The following is a 17,859-nucleotide window of genomic DNA, read 5'->3' on the forward strand; positions in this document are numbered from 1 at the left end:
CAGATAACTTGAAACTCTATTGGATATCTGAAAAGTTTTAAAGGATGCCAGAAAACTGGATGTCAGGGTGAATTACAGGGAATTTTATATCATTGTATTTCTGCTTGCGAAAGGTTGCAACCATGAAAACATGTGTGTCCTGGGTTTGCAGCCTCATATAGCTTTAGACATAGAATATTTATGTGATATTGACATACATTATGGAGAAAAAAGAGACATTTAAAGAGATTTATGTTAATATTTTAAGACCTTTAAAGGTTAAACTCTTCCTTTTTAAGTTTGGATATAAAAAATGTATATGAATTAGTATCTGAAGATTGTGAAAGTGCTGTATCAACAAAGTTTAAAACCGTCACCAGTGATTTTTTTTTATATATTTGAGAGATGTCCTTGTTGAGTCCACATTGAATCATTTCTTATTTTAATATCTTTTGGCACTTCCAGATGGAGGCTGCCCCTAATTTCATACAATCTCCACATGAAAGGAAAGAGAGAAGAAGAGCTGTTTGTTGTCCATTTCATGCAATAGTTAATGATACAAACACAAACATTCAGAACTCACAGCACAGCACAGTTTACTTGCTAGTCATTTTATACAAAGAGTAGAAAGGGGGTTTGTATCTGAAGGAGACAAACTGCATCACATTTGCCAGATAGATGTCGATACACAGAGACTTGATTTTCAGAAAGGTATTCGATAAAGAGAATCACAGAGTCGAATGTTTCAAACATCCCATTAAAAAAGCTTTCACTAACCTGTTGGTGTAAAAAAAAAAAAGAAGTTAACAGAGCAGTTTCAGTAATCACGTACAGTTATAGAAAGATATCTAGGTGATAGGTAAAGTTGAAATAAACATAAAATAAACAACTTAAAAAAACATTCCAATAATCAGGTGGTGTCTAGTGGAAGGCGTATTTTTGTCCTACGGAATTTGATCCACCCACAAACCATTTAACAGAAGTCCCAAAAGAACCACAAAATATTTTTATTCTCATTTTATCTATTTTTTTCGTTTTGTACACATCACAACCTGAAGACTTGTTAGGTTGACTGGTCGTCCATCACGTCTCTGGGTTATCATCACACTCCTCATCATCATCATCATCCCTTTTGTGTCATCTATAAAGCACAGACCCATTCAACATGCTGCAACACCCCCCTCACAACAAAGCAATCACAACCCCTCTAATGGTTACATGTTAACTCTGTGGTTTTAATTTTTTGCACTCTTTAAAGGTGCCGTTCGAGAAAGGGGGCAATAATCGCCGTGCCCTCTCACTAGAAGATTTCTACGTTGTTTTTGAACGTCCACGTTCAAAGTCCCACACTGAGCAGACTGCTGAAGGGCCATGCCGGGGGAGTTTTACAGGATGGCACAGAAGAACTTCTTCTCCCTGAACGGGTTCTCTGACGCTGGCACCGGTGATAACAGAGGGTCCTCTTTGGCATGGGCTTCGCAGTATGACATTAAGTCTGCTGCTGCTTTTGACACCTGAAGTTAAAACACACACAGACACAGAAGGTTAAAGAAGCACTGCGGCATTTTGGGAACTATAGTTAAGTTTCGATGGAAAGATCTCATGTCTGTACGGAAAATAAGAGGCTACAGCTAGCTTAGCTTAGCATAAAGATTGGAAAAAGAGAAACAGTCCCAAATAAAGTAGCAAATTATTGATTTTACACTTTGGATTTTGAACAGGTTACACAAACAAAACAAAAAGTGTTAATTAGTGAGCTTTAAAGGTGGTTTAAAGCTGTTTTCAGTCTTTATGCTAAGCTAAGCTAACTGGCTTCTGGCTTTAGCGTCACATTAGCACACAGACCGAAGTGCATTATCTCCTCACTAACTCTGATAAAAGTGAATTAGCAAATATTTCCCTTAATGTCAAACTGTTAGTATGTAGCTAACAGTAGTAGTATGAAGCTAGATGTGGATTAGCCAAAATTTGCATAAAAACTGGAGGCAGCTGCAGCATCTAACTTCCTCTAAAACCATAAACAACACACTGTTTGTGTACAGATTAAACAATTCAATTAGCAAACTTTTAAAAGAGCCAGCAAATAAAAAGTGTCCCCTATCCTGAAAAAGATGCATTAGTTAATCTTCTTTCATCTTATTATTGTTTAAAGTAATCGTTAAGATGATTTCTTTGTACTGAAGCTCAGACTTTACAGTGACTTCCTGTTGTAATTTGGGACCTGAGTGCTGTTTTTAAGGATCATACTTTTATGTCATTATGTGCAATCTCATTAAATTACTGAACAAATCAGAGATGTGGTTGATGATTCAAACAAAACAAGAACAAAAAGGGCATTAAAATAGTTTCTGAACAGCTAAATATTCAGTATAAGAAACTCACATGAGAAAGCACTCATGTAATCAACAACAATCAGTCCCATTAATGTAGTAAGTTTCTAAATCTAAAATGTGAAAACATGTGTCAGCTCACCTTTATCCTGTCGATGTTGGCCTCCATCTTCAGCTGCTCCACCAGCTTCCTGGCTTGTGCGATGCTGGCCGTGTTATTGCTCGCCATGGGCGCGATCAGTCAGGTCTCGTGTGCTCTGTCTACGTAGAGGAAAGAGAGACTTAAACATCCTGAACATCGTGGCTCACCCTGCAGCCTGTCACTGATGAAGCACTATAATGTGGCACGCATGCAAAGAGGAGTGCTAGTAACAGATAGCCTGTTTATTATCACATGCCTGTGAACACACACACTCACACAAACCACAGACACAGGCATATTATTTATGGTGTCAGTTGCTAGGCAGCCTGTGACAGTGAGGGGGAGGCAGAGAAGGTGGGAGGAGAGTGAGGGGGCAGCGCTTTGTCCAGCACTATATTTAAAATAGATAAACAGATAAGTAGCGTCGCTGGTTTCAGAGATAAAAAAAAGTCTTATTTTGCACTGATAGTGGTGGATTTTCTTAACGCTCACTCACACTTATCGACTCTTCTCAGCCACAGTGTCACACAAGGGCACGGCGTCCACACTCCGCCTCATGAGAAAGACGATAAATCAATAAACTGAAGTGGTTTGTTTTTGATCCAAAGTAAGACAGGTCACCTCTCAGTAGATGTAAAGAAAGCCCAGTGCTTTATACGTATGCTACAGATTTAATTTTGACCGACTGGATGAATGGTTGCAGCACTCATCTTCTCCTCCTCACACCTGCCTGTTCTGGTTCACAGTTTTAGTTTCCTGTCCTCAGTTGCTCCTCTGCCTTTTCTAACCTCTTTGATTAAATGGATCAAGCTGCAAGCGTTCTAAAACAGCATCATCCCTGGGTGTGTGTGATCAATCCCCACCACCCCCCTCCGTCAGCCGTCTGTACGCGCTGTGGTACGACTCAGTGTGGGGCTAAGACTGATCTCAGCGAGGCGCTGGAGCCGAGCATGAATATTGATGCTCCACGGTGGCACACCTGCTCGTCAGGCCCGGTAAACTGCTGCAGGAGTCTCTGCTGTCACACCGACCTGAACCCCGGTGACCTGATGAGCATCATTAATTAAAACCACAAGCACAGGGTCACCGGTTACAGTTTGTCTATTTCACAGGATAATTAGATTTATTAATGTTTCACTGTTTGGCAGAGAGGTTGTAAACAAATGTAGCAGCTAAATCTGACGAAATCCAATAACTGTCCTTGTTTTCTTTACGTTTAGCCTTATTTTATTTATCTCTTCGTTTTTTAAAACTATAAAAGGTATGAAAATCAAAAACAATGACAGGTTCTCAAAGTTCATCTTCAGTCTAAAACCTGAGTATATTCGATCTAAGGGAGAAAAACAGTAAAAGATCACATTTAAGAAGCTACAACCTGAGAATATTTGACATTTTTGCTTGATAAATTATGCTATTTGACTGTTTTGTTTTTACATATACACAATAATATCCCCTTTATTATTATTCTTCACTGGAATAATGAACTGAACATATGAACATATACTTTCATGTGTGATGTCATGTTTTTGTCAGTGGAGTCTGGTAGTGATTTATAGCCATGTTTCTGCTTAAAGAAAAAGGATCTTACTCTTTAATAAAAGGTCTGTCTCCGTGGGAATCCTATACGTAATGTTGTCAGACACTTTCATAACAATCTGAGCCTGTCAGTGGCAAAAACAAGCACTTTAGTGGATGTACTTTGACGTGGACAATTTCCCATTGGATTACATTACAGCTGCACACCAACACTGCACCGACCGCAAAGATTTTTGTCCCTATCAATCATTTACACTCAAATAGATGAGAAAAATGACCCAGGTTCAAAAATATCCTTTAAGAGACAAATAGAGGAAATAGTTTTAAAACATAAGATTAAAAGAAAACCTACAGTATTTACTTAATTCAGAGTTTTTTAAGGTTGAAACATCCTCTGAACTGAGCTGGAACATCTTGAACTGATGTCAGTGCAAACCAAGTGACCATCTGAAGAGGATTTATGAGCCCAACCTGCAGCAGACTGTGCAGAATTAACAGGGTAATATAAACATTATGTTTTATAGTCCGTGCGGCTGAGACCTGGACCTGGTTGTTCTCACTCTGAGGAGTAATTCACCGTTACCGTTATGGTGCTTTAATTCAAACTGAGGTCGGTGTCAAAATATCTATTCTATATTGTGTTGTTATTAAGGTCACGTCTTGATGGATTCCTTCTTATGAATGAAACTGGGTGACATGTTTTTACAACAAAATTAGTTTTTAATCTTTTTTTTTGCTTTAAAAGGCAGAAAAATACTTGAGAAAGAGACTAAATACAGGACTTACAGATCTTGTTTACAACAACTAGAGGGATTTTTGGATTACTCCTTCCCTAACAGACTCCTGGGTCCAGCGTATTCATATGTTTGTGGGGTTAAAATACAATAATATGTATTAATGCCAATTTTCCTGCAATACTTTACAACCACACACAGAGCTGTTCAGTGTGTTTCGTGTTATGTTTCAGGTTTACAATTGAATGATGTAATTCTTGCATGAAAACGTCAGTTTTGTCCCTCACCAAAATAAAAATAGGACAGACTCTTACTACAAGGGCGTGACTGACAACTGAAATTAGTCTTTGTCGTGTCTCGTATCGAGGCCATAATTTTGTTTCAACACTCAGGGGAGACATCAAAACAGGCCAGCGTATCACCAGACTATTGATAGGGAGAGATGTCACTCTTTAAGGTTTCTGGGGTGTCTACGAAAAAGTAGGTCTTTCGGTTTTTACAGGAAATAATCAGACACTGAGACAATAGCCTAGTTTGTGTGAAACTGACAAGGAGACATTCTGATTTTAGTAAATATCAAGAAAGAAAATGGAAAATGGCATCTTAAGGGACTGGAATAGTAACGCTCATTTTTGGTTTTTGTTACTTCTTCTGCCACAGGAGACTTTATCCACTGCTTGGGAACATAAAACAATTTGTCATGCAAGCTCAACTCCATGGAAATTAAAGATTCATAATCAAAATACACTTAATTTCTACAAAACTAGGCATCTACAGCTATCCTAGTGACTCTATAGGTCTGTACTGAGGCACAAATCTGCTTATATATACAGATATAAATGCTAATATTAGCATGCTAACATGCTCACAATGATGCTAATACACTGATGTCTAGCAGATATTATGTTTACCATTTTTACCACCCAAGTTTTGCTTTTTTTGGCTCTTAATATAAAAATAGGGCTTTTCAAATCTCTGTTGCATCTAAATGACACCTAAATAAATTTTGTGTTTCAGTTATACTTTCAAAGCAAAAGCCAGTTAGCTTAGCTTAGCTTAGCTTAGCATAAAGACCAGAAATGGGGGAAACAGTTAGCCTAGCTCTGTCCAACCTTACCAAAATCTGCCAGCTCACTCTTGTTTGTTTCAAACAAATGCTGCAAGCTTGGACGTTCAAATATGTTTTTAAAAAGCTAATTATTAACAATATTTAGCAGAGCTGTCACTACGTCCACAAAGTTGTTTTCTTGGCATTGACATTTTCATATCTAGAGAGAGGGGGGTGACATGTGGCTGGAACCTGGAAGTCAATGAAAAGGGTTGATGAACAAGAGTATATTGTGGCCTTTCGGCTTTAGAGGATGGTTTTGTAATTATTTCAGGACTGAAGTTTACTGCTGTTCGTGTATCATAAACCCTGTTGTCCTTCCCTCCTTCCCTCTTATCAGTCTGCCGCTCAAAATACCATCCTGAGATGTTGCACATGGTGTCAACATGCTGATAACTGTGACATCCCAACAGGCGCTGATAAATAATGCATTCAGATGGACACTGGGCTTTAACTGTGTCAGCTGTCGACAACTTTGTGGAAGTCGTCACGATTAATTGAAAAACTCTTTGCTTGTTGCACAGTTTGGACCAGTTTCCATGCAGAACGAAGGTGCTGTCACCACTGACCACTCATGCTGTAACACTGTGAAACTGGCTGATGTTTGCATGCTGGGTGTTTGGCCTCCTCTGATCATGCTGCACTGCCTTCTTCCTCTTGTCTTGACTTACCTTGTCTGCTTACTCCTCCGCACTCTGCCCCGGTGTCTGCCTGCAGTTCAGTCAGCAGTTTGTGTCCGCCCCGCTCTCTGCAAACACAGAGGAAGGAGATAAAGAGAGTGGAAGACAGTGACATTTAGAGGCTGATCAGAGGCAGGAGCTCGGTACGCTTTCATTCCTGCATTCCTGATAAATTACGCCAAGGCTTGTGTGTGTAGCCTCTGTCCTCTGATCACTGTGTGTCAGAATGTCACAGCTCGCTCTTACAAACACTGATGGAGAAACGTGACAACAAACTACAGAGGAAAACAGGAAACAAATGAATGTAAAGATTTAAAAGAGTAATTCAACAGTTTGGAGAATTTGCTTGTTAGCAAAGTTGTGATAAAAAAGATTAATACCAGTCTCATGTCTGTGCAAACAACAGCAAACTACAGCTAGCTTAGCTTAGCTTAGCTTAGTGTAAAGACTGGAAACAAAGGAAACAGCTAGCCTGGCTCTGCCAAAGGTAACAACAGCATCTTTACCAAAGTAAAACAAAAACAAAAGTTGCGATGTTTAGGAGATTGCGAGTGTTTTGTTTTGGCTGAGAGCAATGATTTAAAGATTAGGGATTGGGTGAAAATAATTAACTTTGTCTTAGTTTTGCAATTTAAATACTACTCTCTACTACTCTCACATCTGCTCCATAAATACAAAGCAGCTAGTTAGCTTAGCTTAGCATAAAGACTGGAAACAAGGGGAAACTGCTAGCCTGGCTCTGTTAAAAAGGAACAACAGCATCTTTACCAAAGTAAAAACAAAAAGAAAAAAAACACACAAGTTGAAACAGCCACTTGTGCATCTGCTCATTAAATATGGCGCTACAGCCAGCAGCTGGTTAGCTTAGCTTAGCATAAAGACAGGATTATGTGCTGGCATATTTCAGGGAAGTCATTGCTCTTGGCCAGGAAGTAGTCCAGTCCATCATGTAACCACCTATAAAACCACAACCTGTCATATTTACGCTTTGTTTTTTTGTACGGATTAATCAACTGTGATAACATGTTAATTAGTGAGCTTTAGAGGTGGACTTTGTTACATTTGTACAGAGCCAGCTGTTTCCAGTCCGTTACGCTAAGCTAACTGGCTACTGGGTCTAGCTGTGTACTGCATGTACAGACATGAGAGTGGTATCAATCTTCTCATCTAACTCTTGGCGAGAAAGTGAGTAAGCTGACCTATTCACCTCTCCTCCTCTTCTTTCTTTCTATCTTCCACTTCTCTTTCTCATTCTCTGGTCCAACAGATTCATTCTTAATGCATCTTTGACTCTGCAGCTCGGTTTTCTGCTGCTTCTGATAAATGGGCCAATTACCCTGCATGAGCAGATCTGCAGAGGAAGGGAATTCCACCCATCGTAAATCATGGCAGTACACAACGTTAAAGCGACGTTACATCGAGGCATCCATTAACAAACCCTAGCCAACAGCAGCCGAACCTCTGAGCCAGAGTATTCCAGCGCCATTGAAACTGCTTAGTTTAAAAAAACAAATAAAAAAAGAGAGCAGGAGCTCTTACTGTAGTGCACTGTCACCAGTCCTGATTCACTGGAGCCATTAATCTACACTGTTACACCGTGTTATGCAAGATGTATAATAATTTAATCAGTGCAGTGATTCTTAAACTATTCTCTGGAGTCTTCAGTGTGTAGCAGGATCGTCTTACAGGATTTCATAAGAAAAGATCTACTGTCATTGACTCAAATCCCTAAAAGGAAAATTACCAATTCACTAAACAATACTTTTTTGATTGAGTCTAGTTGTGAAACATGCAACAGCAAATTTGAATGCAAGGTTGCGACTAACAATCATGTTTATTATCTATTAACCTGCAGTTTTTGATACTTAGTGCTGCAGACCTGGTTTGGTTGGTATCAACCAAAATTTGAGATTTTATACCAAGCCCTTGGACTTGGGCTGAAAAAAGTTGACAAATACCTTTTGAATCTTATTTTTTCAGTCACATTTTGCACTTCTTATATATTTGAACAGATGAACACTGTAGGCGTCTCCAGAGTCTTACAGACAGATAATATGTAAAACTAGGAATGACTCAGTTGCAGCTACACAAGCATTGTTGACATTATCGTCCCTGCTGAAAGATGGGCCCAGATGACAAACAGTCACAGTCACGTGACCTGTAACTTGTGACGAAGTTTTATTTGCTCGGAGCACGTGCTTGTTCTCAGAGACATCCGGCTCATCACTCATCAGACTCACATTTACATCTGGGAGTTTCTCAGGAAAATGTTTGTTGTGTGCTGCTGGTTTAGAGCCAGTGGAGTTATAAAAGTAAAGTTTTATTATGTTGGAGTGTTTGTACTTCCACTGAATCTTCTCTTGATTGATTAAATTATTAATTAGTGATCTATTAGTAGATGGAAAAGTGTGTGTAGCCAGAGTAGTGAGTAGTTTGTGTTGAATGTTTAAAGGACCACGATCCCCATTTAGTATCTGTCAGATCTCCTTATATCACAGCTAACCATTTTGCTGCTGTGTTTTAGAAATATAGATGTATTTTGTCTGCCATTGCTGGCATCAGTTGGTTTCTATTTGTTTCCATACATTACAGAAATCCATTAGTGCACTCTTTAAACTTGAGTTGTGTAATCCATCTCTTTGAGCAGCTAGGGTTGCATCGTTATGCAGTAATGCAGCGCAGTTTGTTTAAGTCAATTTGCACTGATCAAGATGCAGTTACAGTGCGACAGTTATTACGGTGATGGATTACACAGCTCAAGAAAGTTTAAGAAGTTTACTGATAAGATGTTCACGTTGTATAGAAAAAAATGGAAAACAATGGCTGCCTGGGATGATTTTATGGTCACTTGGGGGCGGTGGAAACAACCTTGTTAGCAAAAAGTTGCCTATTTAGACCCAGAACAACATTAACATTCATTTGGCGTGGTGTTTCCAGTCATCTGATGAATGTAAATCCAATTTTTCCTCTCCTTATAGCTCTGTTTTTGGTCTCCACCCAACTCCTGCAGGGTAATATTTATCTAGCTCCTAAATGCTCTTTGACAACTAAAGTTGTGAGCTGTGGAACCAAAACAGAGCCAGAAGAAAAGGACGTATATACTCAAGTGTCAGTTCAATATCAAACCCAAGTCCTGACTGCAGTCTTACATCTCTCACTGTTTTCTCCTCCACTCTTACATCTATTATCTGACAAAAAAGGCAAGAAGAAAGCCAATGGTTCTTAAAAAAGAAAAAAAAAATGTTGCTGAGTCTGATTTTCCTTGTGGACTGTTTGTGTCATCATATTTATGTTGCAGAGCAGCAGCAAGATCAGGGGATGAGAGACAGAGAGTGTTAAAACAGAGGGAGCAAGCAAATTTTTTAAAATCTTAATGCTTTTGCAATATTGTTCTCTACTTTATGCCGGTGAAGCATCTTTAACTGAACTGCACTGACAGGAGGAAGAAAAAGTCCGAAAGATGCATTATGTGATATGACTGGTGATCCATTTCTCTCCTGTGTTCCAGCCTTCTGCTTCCCTTCCCTCCCTCCATGGCCGACAGGTGTTCGGTGATGGGACTGAAACACCCCCCAGCGCGCTCCGTCCTGCTGCTAACACCACCGAATCAATCTGATCCCCTCCGCCATCCTTCCCCTGCCATTTGGAGCTGTTTTGAACCCCTTTCCTCCAGGGTTTTCGGGGGGTCTGTGTTCACGACGAGGCCCTCCACAGATGTGATTATAGCTGCTGCTCGACTCTGGGTGTCGCTGACTTAAAGGGTGATTAAGCGCCGCGGGAAACATCCTGGCGAGGAAAATATAATTCCTGGCCTGTCGAGAGTGACGATCTCGCACGTACTCCCACACACGCTGACTCTCAGCTCGGTTCTCCCTCCTCCTTTCTCCCCCTCTTTCTCTTTCTGTAGTGCACACCTTATTATCCTGTCTTTTTTTTCCTTTACACCATCCAAAGAGAGAAATTAAGGTGGCCAGGCAGGGAGTGTTCTGTCCTCTGTGATGCCCAGGGTGTGAAATCAGAGCGTGGTAATTAAAAATCTGTCGCTGGCTCAGCCATCTGGACCCTGGAGAGCCAGTGATTAACCTAGGAGGGTCTGCAGAGACTAAGAGGAGGCAGGATGGGACCCCTACGTAGAGATAACTGGGGCTAAGTTTTGAGGGCCACAGAGGACTTAAACCCTGCCCCCTTAGTTAATGTCACTGTACTTTCCATCCTTACAAGGAGACACAAGGAAAATTTACCTTCACAGTTCTCAGATGCAATTTCCCCATTTCAGGCCCTGTTTACACGACAGTGGTTTTTGAATAAAATGGTAAACCTTTGTTGCAGTTTGGCCTTTGGTTTTTTGTAAATAAGTTAAGTTAGCATCATCCCGGTTCCCTCGACATAAAGCCAATGGGTTTTTTTTCTTTGTGTTTTGGATTATTGCAGAAAATAAACTGCTAAAACTTTGCTCAGCAAGATAATTTTCACAAATGAACACAGCTGTTATTATATTTGAAGCCTGAATACGATCACCAGAAAGCTAATGCTAGGCTATAAACCAACTACAAAACGGTCACATGATGTCAACGTCACCACCACTAAGTTTCAAATTGTAATTTAATTTAGCTTTGACCCCTTCTACGAAAGCCTTTCTTCTTAGAAAGTTAGTAATAGTTTGAAAGAGCGTGAGTAGAAACACAACAAGGCTGTAACGGTGGACTGGTGAGTAGATTGATTTCTGTCATCTCATTTAGCCACTTGTTAGCAACCTGTCTTTTTTAAGACACGTACAAGCTTAAAAAAATCACAAGTAGGGTTTTTTCTGATGTATTTTATGTCGTAGAATAAAATGTGAAAATGCTGTGTTAAAACTACAGACCTTCAGGCATTCAATCAAAAACTTATTCACTTTGAGAAGCGGTAGTGCTAAAATGCTAACTTACTTCCTGCAGACTCATGAAGCTACATTGCCATCTACTGGCAGTGTGCACAAACTCATTTTTTCATAACATTGTCATGTGAACGTGGAACTTTTTTAAAACGTAAAGGGGACCTGAGGCTAAAGCTTGTTTGCTTGTCTCAGGGCGATAATCAGCTTCCTCACCAACTGATGATCCATGATTAAGACATAGAAGTTGAAACAGCACTGTTCTTGTGTCGCAGTGCAGAGCTATTCAGCTACTTTTGTATTTTGGGTGAACTGACCCTTTAAATAAAAGCAGATATGTGTTATTCTTAAGGAAAAAACTTGAATGCTGCTTTGTTTATCACACAAAAAACTCCCCTCCTGACTCTAATGTTGTTACTGTAAAAGCTGACACGGTCCTTTTCTGTGCTGAGTGAGTCGTTTCTTTTTTGTGTTTTACTACAAAAACCCACAGAATGAATCCAGAACCCCACTGCGGATTCCCAGAAATGCAAAGCTGTTTTTTTTAACTTATAATTTCTTAGAAGAAAGCATGGCAGTGTAGCATGAGCTTGCAAAAAGCTGTCACACGCATGCAGAGTTCAGTCATCAGAGCCCTCACAGTGTGACTGAGTGACTGTACCATCCTCAGTGTGTCATAGGACAATGAGGTACACTCTGCGATGTCACTGTGAAACAAGAGGCAGTGAAGGGCACACTCGGCTAAACAAAGATTCGTAAGAACTGTAAATTGATAGGAGAGGCTGCACAGAAAGAGGGGGTGGGGGGGGAAGTGGGAAACAGGAATAAAGTTTATCAGGGAAGATAAAAGAGGCCGAGATGTGGCGGTAATATCTTCTTCCAGAGTGGCTTTTACAGCGACCGCAGCAAGGAGAAGTAACATAAAACTGACCTCCGGAGTTATTAATGAACACGATCAAGAGGATATTGACTATTGAATGTAATGTAGCACGGATCCCTGCCCTTGAATAGGAGAAAGGGCACCCCCTCCCTCTGCACACAAAGAGAAAGAGATAGGACAACACAGAGAGAGAGAGCAGAGCTGTCAGGCCATGATCGTCTGGGGAGATGACGCTGAATGTGACAGCTGAGCCTCCTTCTCCATCACTATTTCTGAATATAACCGCGGCTCTGAGCAGGACTCGGATCTGGACCTGGACCAGGCCTCCAGGATCACATCACAACAGCCTCCAACACACATTATGCAGGAATACAGAATACTTGAAAACGTTTAATCTCAAAATAGTGCATCCTAAAGCTCTAATCTTTTCTTGAATATGATTAAAAACACATTAAAAGACAAGCTACTAGGTTAAAACCTCTTTAACTCTTCCTATTTCTACTTTGAAGCACTTTTCACTGTGTTTCCTAATATACCAATGCTACATCTACGCCAACTATTACCTTTGCTTCGCTACCAACCTGAGTTAATATCTGTATAACACTGACATAGTTTTGTGCTTTAAATCAAACAAGATAACAAATAATGTATATGATTGACTGTATGCTAGCAACAGAAGAAGTAGAGGTGATTTATTCATCATCCTCCTCCTCTTTCTTCATCTTTTGTCATATTTTTAAGTGACTTTTAGATCCATGTCTGTCATTTAAAGTCATGTTTTTTGCTCTAAAATTCTGCCTGTCCACAATTAATTGTCTTTTTTGTCTGAAACTAAATAAATAACCAACTGTTTTAAAATCTCTGCCACCTTGTATTGATATCTTACTGTGTCAAAAACCACTATCAAACTAAACATCTGCTGTTACAGTTTGTGTTTTTATAGAGAAAGTCCTATTATCAGTATCTACAGCATGTTAGTCATATTACGGTGCATCTACTACCCTGAGAGTCATGTTTCTTTTTTTAAAACTATTATAGCACCTCAGTGGTTTGGATCCATACTGTATGTGGGAGGGAGGCTTGTGGTTTTGTTTCATTCATGATTTAAAAAGAAATACAGTCCCTACTACAGCATCGTATCAATGAAGTTATCTGCCTTTATAAAGCACCTGAAATCTTACATAAGCTGTAGTGTAGTTACAAATGAATAACTTTAACACTCATACGCCGTTCACCTCATATTGTTTAAACTGTGGGAAAACCATTCACGTCAACCTCCGACTTGGATTTACAAGGCGATACTGGGAATTTCTGATGGCAAAGAAACTGAAAAGAACTACAGACCTGTCAACACACTGTTGGCAGAATGGCTGCAGATGTGTCACAGCTGGCAGATACATGAAAATAAAACCAAGTATTAGCAGTAATACAACACATTCAATTCATTTTAAAAAGAGCTTCAAACAGTACATATCTGGTTTCACCCTCGTGCCGCTGCTTCTCGGTCAGACCACCACCACCCATGATCATTCGATTAGCCCGGACATCTGTGCCACCCCCAGCATGCCCTGCCCATCCTGCCATCTTAGAGGTTGTGATGTGTGTGTGCAGATACTGTATGTGTGTGTGTGTGTGTGTATGTGTTGAGGGTTAATCTAGGTCCCAGAAGGGGGGAGGGGAGAAGGCAGTGGCCCAGGAAATGATGCATCTCCTGGGAGTCAAGAAGGCAGCAGGGAGGACGCTTATTGCTCCAGGGAGCGCAAATGTGGTCTATTATGTTTATTAAATCAAACGATCAAGGCTCCGGCATGTTTCTCCTTTGTTAGATTAAAGCAGTGACCAAGTGGTTTTCTTTTTTCCTCAAACGTTTTAAAGACCCGTGCTTAAAACCTTTGATATGTGTGTTATGTAACAGCAGTGTAGTTAGTGGGGTAGAAACAATGCATAATGTTGCTGTCACAGGAACAGCTACAGAGCTTTGGAAGGGTAAAAAAAAAACCACATGTGCTTTTGTGTGACCAGGGTGGAAAATTAACACCAGTCACCAGGCAGATAATGCTGGTGAATTTTGGTTTCGAGTGAGAGGGTTGTTTGAGCAAATCGTGTGGAGCTCCTTTTCCACTCTGGAAATCATATTTGCAAGTGGACGGAGCAGTCGCCAAATTTAAAAGGTCAACTTCCTGCCTCATGCCTCGTGTCACCATCTTTTGTGTACATTAAGGTCTCTTCTCTGTGCTTTAAAGAGCAAGGAATCGGCAGGATTTTTTTTTTGCGTTTGAGTACGGAGGCATAAACGTACTTTTCCTCTGGAATCAATCAGCATGCCAAGAATAACACGGCCAGACTCCTGGGCTGTTAACAATATTACAAACATCCGGACTTGTTTAGATTCTGCTGAGAGTGTGAGTGTGCTCCTCGGAGAGTTTCAGATCCCGACTTGCTGTAACTGGCTGAAAAGTAATGAAAGTGTATCTGCTGTAGGGAGGATACGACATGCCATAGATTTCATCCAAACTGTCAGAGATAGAAAGTTATTTGTCAGGTGAAAGTCTGTAAGGTCAGCATCTACAGACCTAAAAGACTTGCTTCTGAACACTTGTCTTAACTCTGATTTGCCCTCGAGACTTACTTGAGAGTTGGTTGGACGGGACTCGAGACTTGGATTCCAGTTAGACTTGGTAAACAGCTCAAGTGGACTTGAGAGTTGGACCTCAGTCACAAACAAAGAGCACTTGAGACTTTACTTGAATTCAACAGCTGTCAGACTTGACTCCCTAAAGACCTGACTTCCTAAAGACTTGGCTCAAGACTGGAAACCAAAAATATTCAAGTGTCTTGTTTTGCCTTCATGGACTTCAGACTGGGCTGGACCCAAAAGGACAGATCAGATCTGAAATTAAAATTAGACCACAAAAATGAGAACTTGGGACCAACTGCTATGAGACCTGACTTTACAAGGACTTGTTTTGAGTCTTGATTGGACGAGGTTTGGGCTAGCATTTGATGTGAAAGACACAAACACCTCTGGTGGACTTGAGACTTGGACCTGAGTCAGTCGCAAAAATAAGGACAGGAGACTTAAACCTGGCTTCTATGACACTTTACTTATTTGAGACTAGACTCCCTAAAGACTTGACTTGTTTAATATTTTACTCTCAAAGACCTGAGACTTGTTTGAGCAAGACATTCAAAGTTTTGCCATTGGGGACCTGAAACCTATCGTAGGACTTGACTGAACAAGAATTTGGGCAGAACATGAATTTCACTTGTACTTCACCACTGTGGGACTTGACTCCCTAAAGACTTGAACTAAGACTAGAAAAGTCTCATGTTACACCTTCAAGGACTAGAGACTATAGCTGAGACTAAGCTGGACAAACTCGAGACCTGAACCTGAAAAACCTCACAAAAATGACATCTCAACTTGAGAGCTCTGAGACTTAACTTGCGCGACTCTTTATTTCCTTATGACTTGACTGGAAATCAAAAATATTTAGGTTACGTGTTTTGACCTGGCAGACTAGAGACCTGATTTGGACTTTCCCATACAGCCGCTATAAACAGCTGGAGGCTTCTATCTAGTCAAACCACCGCACGCTTGAATAAGCTTAAAAACCAAAATCAACACTGTTAGAAGCAAACAGGTGCAGCGAGTACAAAGGTCGAGGTCTTGAGCGCAACAATATCCGTCCTACCTCATGTGACCTGAAGCACTCTACACCTCTGAGACACAAGTCAGTCTTAGTTTTAAAGTTCATAATGGCTTCAGGTTCACGTAGAGTCAACTCCAGCCAGAGAGATGCTTTTGGAAAGCCCAGCCCTGCGGAGAACTATTCACACTTTGGCCTGAATCGGGAGGATTTTTTTGGTTGAAGGCTGTGAAGGGAGTGGAGAGGGTCAAAGTGGTCAACAAGGCGTGGATGGCTGCTCATTTTTCCTTCCTCTCCTCCATCATTCTTCCATTTCTCCCTCTCTACTTTCAAGGTTTCTGATGTTTCTTGTGTAACGTTTGGACACTTTCTGAACCTCTCTTATAGTCTAAACATCGACGTGTGTGTGTGTGAAACAATCCGTGGCCTCGGAGCAGCTTGCCTTCATGATACAGTACGAGCTCTTGCGTAATTCTGACTCGCTGTGTGTGTTTCTAACAGGCCTGGATGTGTAACACACAACCACACACTCACACACACACACACACACACACACACACACACATGATTGGATGATTTCATGTTAAGTTGTACATGACGATGCCTTCGCATGACGAGCTAAGGGTGGGAAAAACAGCACGTCTGTGTTCGTCTTCTCGGTTTTCCTGTGAATGCATTCCACTGTCAGCGACTGTATCTGTCTATGAGCAACATAAAAACACCAATGTCCCCCTCCTCCTCCTCCTCCTCTTCCTCCACCACCTCCACCACCACCTCCTCCTCCTCCTCTCCCGGCCATCTGCCTGATACAACCGCTACATGGAGCTTGTGTGAGGTCGACTGCTTTCCCCTCACGGTACGGAGGGCGAGAGGGTTGAGAATGGCCAGAAAACCTCACGGGAGGCTTGTGGGATTCCTCTCTGGTTTTCTTGCTGCTTCTGTCATTCGCATCCCCCCTCCACCCACCACCCCCCTTTTTTCATCTGTCTCATTTTCATTCTCTCCGCTCGTGCAAATATCCCCCCTGAAACAGATGCCCTTAATTCCTCTGGCTCCACATTATCTGCCCAATCCTGAGGGGAGAAGAAGGCAGGAGGAAGGTGGGAGTGTATTCTCTTATTCCCCTCACATACTGTATACACATGTATGGAAGGAGGTAAGAGATGAGGGGGGGAGGTAAAGCAGCAGCTCACCTCAGAGCGAGGAGGTTTTTAGAGATTTTAGAGGGAGGAGGGGATTCCATGATGTAAACCAGCCAGCGGCATCAATCTCGCCCCTCAAGCACTGACAAAACGACAGCGTGGATATGAAAACCCCTCCACCACCTCTTCCTCCTCCTCCTCCTTCTCTGGAACACACCCTGTTTTGGATGCAATTAACCCAGATGCCACCAAAACAGAGCAACATAAATATAATATCCTGCCACCTGGAAATGTTTTTAAAAATCCTACCTTTCTTTTTTTTTTGGTGTGTGTGCACGCTCTCCTCCCGTGATGTCAAACGCATCCAGTCCTGTGGAGTAGTATCCACGCGATTTCTCCCTCGTTCTGTCACACACAAACACACACACAGTCAGTCAGCGAGGCAGGCGAGTACATCCACACACTCGACACACACTCCTCTCTCTATATGCCTCTCCCTCTCTCTCTCTCTCTCTCTCTCTCTCTCTGCTCCAGCTGAGATCCTCCCTGCCTCCCTCCTCACTGCTGCTCTGAGTCTCCACCCTTTAGCCAAACGCTCGGGCTGCAAGAAACTACCCTCCTCCTCTTCCTTCCCTCCTCCCTCCCTCTCTCTGTCTTCTCTTTTCTGCTATCAGGACACACTCCCTCAGTCTCCCAGAGGTCCACAGGAAAAGCCTTGACTGTCTCTCTAAACACCTACAGTAAACAAATGCATACCACGACAGCTGACAGTCTGGACTAGCTGGATTCAGCTTCTTTCTTTCAT

General features: G+C 41.4%; 1 protein-coding gene across 3 annotated transcripts; it reads right to left on the reverse strand.

Moving 5' to 3' along the window:
• Window positions 1-558: 558 nt before the first annotated feature.
• Window positions 559-17,633, reverse strand: gng2 (guanine nucleotide binding protein (G protein), gamma 2). Of its 3 annotated transcripts, XM_051078043.1 has the most exons (5): window positions 17,364-17,633; window positions 6,501-6,577; window positions 2,948-3,004; window positions 2,452-2,570; window positions 559-1,493 (listed from the first exon to the last, which is right to left on the reverse strand). In XM_051078043.1, the coding sequence occupies exons 4-5, from the start codon at window positions 2,536-2,538 to the stop codon at window positions 1,365-1,367; spliced, it is 216 nt and encodes a 71-aa protein (XP_050934000.1). In that variant the 5' UTR covers window positions 2,539-2,570; window positions 2,948-3,004; window positions 6,501-6,577; window positions 17,364-17,633; the 3' UTR covers window positions 559-1,364. The 3 variants fall into 3 exon arrangements, with proteins under 3 accessions (XP_050934000.1, XP_018537239.1, XP_018537240.1); XM_018681723.2 differs by lacking the exon at window positions 2,948-3,004 and having other exon boundaries at window positions 17,364-17,630; XM_018681724.2 differs by lacking the exons at window positions 2,948-3,004; window positions 17,364-17,633 and adding an exon at window positions 13,607-13,629.
• Between the last annotated feature and the right edge of the window lie 226 nt (window positions 17,634-17,859).

This window comes from Lates calcarifer, linkage group LG19 (assembly GCF_001640805.2).
Source record: "Lates calcarifer isolate ASB-BC8 linkage group LG19, TLL_Latcal_v3, whole genome shotgun sequence".
Taxonomy (NCBI): Eukaryota; Metazoa; Chordata; class Actinopteri; family Centropomidae; genus Lates; species Lates calcarifer.

Bases quoted from the DNA above. Each gene is read 5' to 3' on its own strand.
- gng2 (XM_051078043.1), bottom strand. From the start codon at position 2,538: ATGGCGAGCAATAACACGGCCAGCATCGCACAAGCCAGGAAGCTGGTG. The intron at 1,494-2,451 runs GTGAGCTGACAC...TTTTAACTTCAG, and splicing joins CCAACATCGACAGGATAAAG to GTGTCAAAAGCAGCAGCAGA.